The following is a 9,738-nucleotide window of genomic DNA, read 5'->3' as shown; positions in this document are numbered from 1 at the left end:
GGGGCACCGGCAGCCCCAAACCCCGCCGCTTCCCAGTCCTTCTTACGCTGCTCGGGAACCAGGCTTCGGAAGTTTTCGCCCCCAAATTGGGGTGTTCGACGGATATGCAAAGAAAACAGCTGGCGAAGCTCTCCCGGGGTGAGAAGAGAGATTTCAGAGCAGTTGAAAAAACAAAAACCCAACAGCTCCCAGAAACGGGGGTCAAGTCGAAACGAGCACCCCGGCAAGTGAACGCTTTTCTCAGGAACCCGGAATATCTATATATTTATTTCATTCTCGAGTGGTTTTGAGGCTTTCAGCGTCCTGACTTCCACTGTGCAGGCTGATGCCCAGAGCCGTGTTTCAGGCCAAAGCGAAGAAAAAAAAAAAAAAAAAAGCGGTGGAGAGGTTATAATCCGCCCCTGACCCTCCTGCTCAGGTTTCTTATCAAAGCTGAAGCTCCGCTGCATCTCGCCGATCGATTTCATAACAAGAAACCGTGAGATCGCTCCAAATATAACGCAAAGCGTAGGAAATAGTAAAAATGAGATGGCTCTTCCTTCACTGGGGACAGGTCCGCATGCACGTACCCCGACAGATCCAGGACCCGGCTTTCCCTGCGGGGACACCGACTGCTCCGAGCTGGTCGGTTCAATTACATCTGATTATGCTCTAAAACTTACGACCAAAGCTTGACCTTCCACCGAGGCTGAGTTTTATAAGGTCATTCCCCCCTTAATATTCGGAAAAAGAAATTCAAACCTTTGGAAACAATGATGGACCCGATATTCACTTTAGCAGTGAGTAGAGAGAGGGAAACAAAACAGTTATTAAAGGAAAAAAATAGTTTGGCATGCATAATATTTCATATAATATCACATTACAGGTTATCTTGCGTAACTAGACATACAACTCCCCAGTCTGTCACCATCTGATTATTTTTCTTTCCTTCCTTTTTAATCGCCACTGCGAACTATTAATCGATTACAGAAACCGATCCCGTAAGGGACGCACAAGCCGAGGTGCGTTTTCCTCAGCCTCCTCAGGAGACCAAAATAAGTAGCAAACCCACTGGTAAAACACAGTATGTTGAATTTTTATATATATTTTTATATATATATATTTAACCGTGTATTTTAGCCGATAGTTTGTCAGGGAAATAAAACGAAAACAAAGAAACCAAATCCTCACAGCTCGGACTTCAGCGGGGCTAATTCATTCCAACAATTTGCCTTCAAGTTGTTTCAAATCAAAAAGCCAGCATCGAGAAGGACCAGGGGGCATCAGGACATGCTTGGGTATCGATCGTATGAAAATGAAAGTAACGGGGCGGGGGGGATCTGTACGAATTAAGAGGCTAAAACAAAGGGCCCTGGAGAAGCTGCTGGAGGCGAGGATCCGCAGGGCTCTGCACGGAAAGCAGCCGGGGCAGCGGGGAAAATGAAAGGTTTCCCCGGCAGGAGCCCTGGCCCGGGGCAGCGGAGGACCCGGGGAAGGTCCCTTGGCCGCGGCGGGGGCCCCGAGGCTTCGCCGTCCGTGGGGCGGGGGCGGCGGGGCCGAGAAGAGCCCCCGGCCCCGGAGGTTCCGTACATTCGTCTCACGGCAGCTCTGCGGGGGGGGGGGGTAAGGGGGGCTGCTGCCCCCCGGTAAAACGCCGGTCTGTGTCACCCCAGGGACGAGGCGGCAGTGAGGGCTTTGCCGCTGCCACGGGGCTGCATTTTCTTTGGATGCGCGGCGGGGGGAGCCCCGCCGAGCCGCTCCCGGCTCATGGCTGGGGTTCTCGTAGTCCTTTCGGTTCCCTCCGGCTGCTTCGCGTCGCTCCGAGTTAACCCCAAAAGTGAGTTTATTGCACGTTTAAAAAAAAAAAGTCAAAAAGCAGAAAATCGAGAAACGTGTAAATTGGAAATAAAAAATCCGGGAGGAAGGGGGGTGGAGCTGGAAGCCGGGGGAGGGGGCGAGCGGGCCGCGGTCCCGGCACAGGTGGGCGCTCAGACGAGTCCTGTCATCTGCGACCGTAGGAAAGGGAGGGAGGCGGCGGGGAAGGTGCCCAGGGGGTAGCTGACGCCGCTGGAGAAGCCCACCAAGGGGGGCGACATGTGGGGCAGGGTGAAGCCCAAGGCGCTCGCCGGCGAGTTCTCGTGGTACAAAATGGGGACCCGCACTATCCTTTGGGCGGCGTGGGAGAGGTTGGCCGCCTCCAGGTCGGCGGCCAGCTGCCGCTTCCACTTGTTGCGCCGGTTCTGGAACCAGATCTTCACCTGGGTCTCGGTGAGGTGCAGCGAGGCGGCCAGCCCGGCCCGCTCCGAGCTGCTCAGGTAGCGCTTCACGTCGAAGGTGGACTCCAGCTGGAAGACCTGGCTGCGGCTGAACACCGTGCGCGTCTTCTTCTTGCGGCCGGCGGCGCGTTGCTCCGGCTCTCCCGGCTCCTCGCCGCGCTCCTCCTCCTCCTCCCGGCCGCCCGGCCCCGGCCGCCCGCCCGCCGGGCCCCGCGCCGCCGCCCGCCCGCCGCCGCCCGCCCGCTCCGCCGGCTCCTCGGGCAGCTCGGGCGAGTCCCGGTCGCTGGCTGCGGAGAGAGGCAGAGGGCTGGGAGGTGGGGCCGCTCCGGGGAGCGGGGGGGAGAAGAGCATCGCCCGGCCGCCCGCTGACCCAGAGGGAGCGCCTGCCCCGCTCAGCGGGAGCGGAAATAACGCGGCTGCGGACAGAGCAGGGCCGGCGTGCCGGGGCCGCCTGGGGGGCGAGGAGCCCGGGCCAAGGTTCCTACCGCTGCCCTGCCTCTCGTGATGGGCTCCCAAATACTCGTCGGTATATACACACATGCGCACGCATACTTACACAGAAGCACAGAAATTACGTTTCATGTATATGTACATATACTCATCTATGTACTTACTCATATACGTGCGTATGTGTATACGCATCTAAGTGTACACACGTACCTAAACGCACACATATATATGTATGTAGCATAAATATACTTTTAGATATATTTAGTATACATAAAGTGTACATGTGTATGTATACACACACGTATATATGCATAGAATATATATACTTTTTCATATATGGATATACACATATGAATACATGTGTACCCGCAGTTATACACACACGTGGATACATTTACACACATAGGTACACATATATACTTACAAGCACATATGTAAGTATATTGGTGTGCATAAGGGGGTAAGTATAGCAGTGCGTGTGTGTATATAAAGGGAAGTCAGAAGGAAATACCGTCCCTTCGCGTTATTCTGAACTTGATCAACCAAACGGACCGGGTCAGCTACTCTAATATCGGGACATTGCCTCTCAGCGTGACTCCGTGGAGTTTCCAACACTGTGCTTTCCATTTGCAATTTTAAAGGGGGAAAAATTATTTCCTACTCTTTATAGAACAGAGGAAGAAAAGAAAAGGAAAAAAAAAAGCGAGAAAAACAAGGCAGTTGTTTCGGGAGTCGTTTGCTCTTTCTAGATGTACTTTTGAGAGAAATTTAAAATATTAATAAACCCAGCACTGTAAAAAGAGACTCTTTGGATTACAAATCACGCCTCTCTTCCTTAGTGAGCAATCGTGCGAACTCTACAGGCTCGTACAGAATCAAAGAGATGCGCCGAAGGACAATATTTTTTCTATCAGGATAAAAATAACCACTGATCGCAGCCCGTAAACTTTGTCAGATGTTAATTTCTGCCCCTGAACCCAGGCTTTTCCTCCAGCGGGATCCCAGCCGTGACAGGCCGCTGCCCGTCCCCGCCGCGCTGCGGGAAGGGGCGGCCGGGGCGCAGCGGCCCGAGCCCAGCTGCTCCCCCGGCTTTGCAAACTCTCCGCTGCGCTGCTAGGGACGGTGCTCCCAGCTTTCCGGCTTGCTGGGGCGTCAAAAAAACAGCCCGACCTCTCTCTTAAAAAAAAAGAGAAGGAAGAAAAAGGGACGGGGGGAGAAAAAGGAAAGAAAAAAAATCCCCGAGCAAGCAAACAACCCCAGCGTACGTTTGGGGCGGCGGGGCGAGGCTCCAGGTGCCTGACACACAGCGAGCATTTCCGGGGATTTGCCCCGGGCGGCCGAAAACGGGAAGGCAGGCGATGGCTGCGGGGGGCACTCCGCGCATCCCCCTCCGCGCCTGCCCCCAGGGGCCGCGGCGGGACCGGGCCCCCCGGGGGGAGCGGAGACCCCCCCAGCCCCAGCCCCAGCTCCAGCCCCAGCCCCAGCCCCAGCCGGGCCCGGCGATCAAGGGTAGGGAAAGGCGACTTACTGTCGGGGCTGGCGCAGCCCAGGAAGGCGGCGTGCGCTCGGCGGTACCAGCCGACGGCGGCGTCGCGGAGGGGGCAGCCCGGGGCGCCGAGGCGCAGCGGGGAGCGCGGCCCGCAGCGCGGACCCCCGCGGCCGCCGCCGCCCGCCGCCGCCCGCCGCGCCCCGCCGCCCGCCGTGCCCTCGGTGCCCAGCAGGTCCTCGATGAAGAAGGACGAGACGCGGGCAGAGGTGGAGCCGGCGTTTTCCGTGGCTTCGTCCGGCATCGTCGGAGAGCGCTGCGGGAGGGGGGTGCCGGCTCCGCCGGCGGCTGGCTCCTCGGCTCCCCGCTGCCCCGCGGCCGCCTCCTGCCTCTGCCTAGCCCCGTGGATGCTCTCCTGGTATAAAAGGGTTTTTTTCCGGAGTAATCATTTCAGATCGCGGTTTGCCATCATTTCCTGCAAGCTAGGAGGGGAGGGGGGAAGGGGAGGAGGGGAAGGGAACGGGGAAGGAAAAAAAAAAAAAGGCAACCCGACAACCCATCGGAGGCGCCAGATTCTGCGCGAAAACGATAATAACGAAATAAAAATGTCATGCGAGTTAAACGCCGGACACGAGCGGGGGAATCCTGCGATTGGAGGAGCGCGGCGGCAAATGGGATTTCCGCAGGGGAAGCGCAGGGCGCGGAGCGCGGCGGGGCCGGGCGCTGCCGGTGCCTGGGCGTGTGTGCGTGCGTGCAGCGTGCGTGCAGCGTGCGTGGAGTGTGCGTGTAGTGTGGTGTGGTGTGGTGTGCAGTGCGGGTGTGTGTGCGTGTGCGTGTGCGTGTGCGTGTGCGTGTGCGTGTGCGTGCGCCGCCCCGGGGCTGCCGCTCACGAGCTCCTTATTTAGGTCAATTAGGGAGCAAATCCCGGCGCGGGGGGAGCGGCGGTGCTGGCCCCGGCCCACGGGCCGCAGCCGGGGGGGCTTGGCCGCTCCACGTCCCGGCCCTCCCATTGGCTGCAGCGGGCTCAGCGGGCAGCCCAGCCAGCCAATCCGCGCCGCGGAAATCGCCGTGGGATTAATATCATTAATAATAATGACCCCGCTCCCACCCCCGCCCCGCGCCTTCGGGTCTGCGGCGGCGGCGGCGGCCGGAGGAGACGCGCCCTCCGCCGCCCAGAGAGCCTGCACCGGCCCGCGGGCCCGGCAGCCACCGCCGCGGGCTGCCGGCGGAGCGGTGAGGTCCTTCCCCGCCCGGAGCCCCCGGGCCGGGGCACTTGAAGGGGGGGGAAGGAGGGGGGAACGTCGGCCCCCGTGAGCAGGCAGTGTCCGCGGCCGCGGAGTGTCCCGCCGGTGGAGGGGAGGGTGCGCGGCACGGGAGGTCGGGGGGACAGGACCCTCGTCTACAGGGTCTCCCGAGGCCCGGCTGGTGACATTTAACCTTTTCTTTTATAGCTATACGTGTATATACGTATAAATGCTTATTTATATACATATATGCATATTATGTCTGCATAGTTAATTTAGAAAGACAGACAGCCCCCCTCATCGAAGACGGGGCCGTCCACGACGCCCCATCTCCCGCCGCCCAGGGCGGGGAGGCGGCGGCGATGCCCTGCCCGCTCCAGCACCCAGCCCGTGGCTCCTGGCGTTACCCCTCCGCAGCCCGACTTTTCTATTATTATTATTCCTATCTTAATTCCACTTCATGGAAAGCCGTAAAGCAGCCCTCCGCCTGCCCCCTTTTCCCGAGCCTTCTGGATCCGCCCGCCTCGGGACAGGGACCCCCAGCAACCCCGCAAAACTCCCCTCGCTGCCGGGCAGGAGGGTTATCCTCTGCCTTTTTCCTCGGGACCGGGCGGGCCAGGTTTGTAGAGGGACGAGTCGATCCAGAGTGCACGTCGCAGACCCGGGGAGGTTTGGGTGAGTACGCAGATGCCCTTGCGATGGTCACCTGCAGGCAGCTCTGCTCTGCCTCCTCTGCCGGGATGTCCCTACTTGTTCCCCTTTACGGTACTCCTGGCTAAGCACCCCTTTCCCAAGCCCCGCCTCCCCCTCCCGCTTTTGAACGGGGAGCACCGGTTGCTGCCCGGCGGGAGTGTCCGGCGGGGCCGGGGCGCAGCCGGGTGCGGAGCCGGCCTCCCCGGCACAGGGCGGTCCCGGGGTGGCGGTGGGGACCTTTGAGGTCAGGGCCTATTTAGGGAAGAAAAAAAAAGAAAAAAGAAAGGAAAAAAGAAAAAAAAAAAAGAAATAATTCCACTTCCAAAGACTCCAGAAAAAATACAAACAGCCAGAGCTCTGAAATGGACTCTGGAAAAGCAGGAATATACAGGGACACCTTCGGCTTTCTGTCCTACCTGGGCAGGGACCGAGAGCAGTCTGGTGAATTGTAAACCGGGCGAAAGCGCGTTCATCACTTGTTGCACAGGCGTGATGTTAACGGACATTACTTTTATGCTCTGCGCATCTTGGTGCGTGTTGCTGGATAGGAAATACGAGTTTGACCGATATGTCTTCAGCATCCATAAACCGTCAGCTCTGTTTGACTGGCAGACTCAGAAAAGATATGTGTCTTTTCCGGAATAAAGAGAAAAACGTGGACCCTGGTTACTTCTATACATTTTATATACAATGTGCAAACGATATGCGTGTATCCCGTACCCACATTTTATAAAGTGTTCCTACACTGTGGTCATGCAACTTAGGTAATATTATTTGCTTTCCACTTAGAAATAGTGTAATAAAATCAATAAGAGTAAATTTGCTCTTGCCTTTTTTTCCTCCGTATTTCCTTAGCATAACGTATGAACTGTTTGGTGCGCAATAATGCTGAACTGTGTTTGTGAAAAGTCATGTATACTCAGACATGTTCCTGAAACACAAAATCAGGACGAGTATAACTCTATACCTGCAAATACAACACTTGTACATACATGTCCGTCTGTATGGGGTATTTTTTTAAGCTTGTCGTTATGTTTACATACCTTTTACATTGCTATAGTGACACGACTACTAACACTTTGTGCTTAATACTCTTTGGGCTTATTATGGTGAGGGGGAGAAAAAGGGCGCGTGTTTCCTGGATGTCTCCCCGCAGCCACCCAGCAGGGCTCCGTGTAGGCAGCAGGAAAAGCAGCCACTGGCGGTATTTTCGTGATTTAATGTCAGAATGACATCCCGACCCCCTGCCCTAACTCCTTTCTGCATCACTTGCCCGGGGGTGAGGCGGGGCGGGGGGTCCCCCTGTGCCGAGGGCATTGCCATCACCCCCGTCGGGCAAGGGCCGTGCCGGCGCGGCGCCCGGGCCGTGTCAGGGTGGCCGCGGCGAGGCAGGACCTCTCCTTCCCCCACCGCCTTCTCTCCCATAGCCATCTCTGTGCGGCACGGTAAACCTTTATTTTTTTGCAGGCAGCCGAGCGGAGCGGCTTTCCCCGGGCAGCAAGCTCCTGCCTGCCTCGGGAGGGTCGGAAGGGATTTCCCCGTGTTTTCGGCAGAGGTGGCTTTGAGACCAGATTTAGACTATAGGTGGCGGGCCCCTTGTTTTTTTCCATCTCTGACTGTTTCTCTCCCAGGTAGATGTTTTTCTCCGAGGCTTTGGAGACCTCCAGATCCGGGGCAGCTCCGGGAGGTGCGGGACGGCTGCGGCCTGCGGCCCCGGCGCTGCGGCCGGTGAGGTCTCTCCCGCTGAGCAGTCCCGGCTCCCGGTCCGTGCCGATCACCGGCGTGGGATGCCCGTCGGTTATCCCCCTCCCCGTCACCATCTCGGACTGCTCCTGAGCCTTTGGCAGGCTTTGCTCGACACGGCCGGCTGCCACGCAGGGGGCAGGGAGGAGTGGGGATTTGGGGCCGGGCTCCGGAGGGAATCAGCAGACGGAGGGCTACTTTTGGGGCCGAAAACGTGTATGTGGGTGTGACAAGTGCCTCCAGTGAGCCGGGGTGATGCCGGGCCGGCCGCTCCCGCCGCTGCCCTGCCACCCCCCGCACGAACTGGAGCGGGCCTGCCGGCAACGTGAATGCAATTACTCCGCTGGTGTTTGATGTCTCCCCTTGTTCTCCCCCCACCAGCACTGCCTCGATGTGTCGTAAAATGGAAATGAAATGAAAGACAGGCTTTAGCGCTCGCTACCTAACCTCTGCTCCTCTCTGCTTTTAAGGGCCCGCGGTAGCCCGGATCTTGGCAGGAGGCGTTTAACCCCCAGCGCTGCGGGCAGAGATGGCTTTCTGGGAAGGGGAAGCATCTCTCCCTTCTCCAGGCTGAACAGATCGCTCAGTTCCTGTCACCCTCCTAGCAGATCAGACGGCAGCGCTGAAGGTAAGGAGATTCTTGGCCAACAACTCCCTCTGGTTCATATATATATGTATATATATATATGTATGTATATACCTATAAATAAAAATAGTTTTTCAGCCAGGTTAGGTTTAGCTATAAAAATAAAACAAATAAAGACCTTATTCGCATCTTCAGTAAACTGTCGGGAGCCACCAAAACGCAAAAAGCAGCGTTTGATCCTCGGAAGCAGCGTTTTTCGGGTCCAACGCTCCTGTAGAGGAGCAGAGGTGGTGGTGGGATGGTTTGGATACCTGCCTTAAAAAAAACCATAAAAGATCAACCAGAAGATGGTTGCTCGGCCTCTAAAGCTCTGTGTAACATCTTCCTCTTCCTCCTCCTCCTCCCGGGGAGTGCAAGGGGAGGGGGTCCGCTCAGCTCCGGGGGGAGCCGCCCAAACCTCCCCCGGTGGGGCACCTCCCATCCCTGCGTGGAGTTCGCCAGGTCTCTGCTCCGGCCCCGCCGCCCCCCAAGAGTCGTGGCTGCGGAGCAGGACCCGGGGGAGGGGGGTCACATCCCGCTGGGCCTTGCTGGGACAAGCGGAGGGGGCGTTTCGGAGGGGTGTCCCGGCCAGCACCCCCCGCCCCCCCGGGTGAGGGTCCGGTGCGCGTCTCACGGGGATATCCCATTTTGGGTGGCCTTTCCAGCAGGGAACCTGCAAAGGACAAGGACAACACGGCAGTGGGAACCTCCTTTTTCCTGCAGGTAGAAAGCCCTAAACCCCTTCAAATGTGGGTTAAATAGCACTTAAGTGCAGCAACACTTTGTGGAATGCCTTTTTGAATTTGCAGTAAATTTTAAGGGGTCTCCGAAGATGGGGGAACAGAGAAACTGGTAATTACGGTTTGGCTTTTTTTTCGGTAAATTATCTCTATAAACCCAACCCTACTGAATTCTTCACCATCAGTGATACTGGCAGAGAACTTTTCCCCTTTCAAGGACGCTGCACAACCCATGCTGATTCCCATGAATGTAGTCATTATTCACAGACAGTCACTAAGTGCTTTGGGTGGAAACTTCCAGCCCGTAGCGTGCCCTGACTGTCCGCGATGCCTATTTATTGCTCGTTATAGATGTTATACAATTGGGAGCATGACTCGCATCGCTTAAGTGCTGTTTCCTTGCTAAGTGAGGGGTATTTTAACCCATGATAAATTATGAAACTGGGAAATATTCTTGGGTACGTGAATATATTAACGAAGAAAACTATTCGAGAATGATTTT

The 9,738-nt window shown here is 56.9% G+C and overlaps 1 protein-coding gene across 1 annotated transcript in view; it reads right to left on the bottom strand.

The window, feature by feature from the left end:
• The window catches only part of HMX1 (H6 family homeobox 1), a 5,604-nt gene extending 632 nt beyond the window's left edge, over positions 1 to 4,972 (bottom strand). The window contains exons 1-2 of the mRNA XM_075499675.1: positions 4,234 to 4,972; positions 1 to 2,542 (exon numbers count right to left, since the gene is read on the bottom strand). The exon at positions 1 to 2,542 is cut by the window's left edge and continues 632 nt beyond it. Of these exons, the coding sequence (XP_075355790.1) occupies positions 1,968 to 2,542; positions 4,234 to 4,495 (837 nt within the window). The 5' untranslated portion in view covers positions 4,496 to 4,972 and the 3' untranslated portion in view covers positions 1 to 1,967. The remainder of the gene's footprint in view (positions 2,543 to 4,233) is intronic.
• Between the last annotated feature and the right edge of the window lie 4,766 nt (positions 4,973 to 9,738).

This window comes from Mycteria americana, chromosome 4, assembly GCF_035582795.1.
Source record: "Mycteria americana isolate JAX WOST 10 ecotype Jacksonville Zoo and Gardens chromosome 4, USCA_MyAme_1.0, whole genome shotgun sequence".
NCBI classification, from domain to species: Eukaryota; Metazoa; Chordata; class Aves; order Ciconiiformes; family Ciconiidae; genus Mycteria; species Mycteria americana.
The sequence above is the reverse complement of the archived record's forward strand: the minus strand, read 5'-3'. Positions and strand labels throughout refer to the sequence as shown.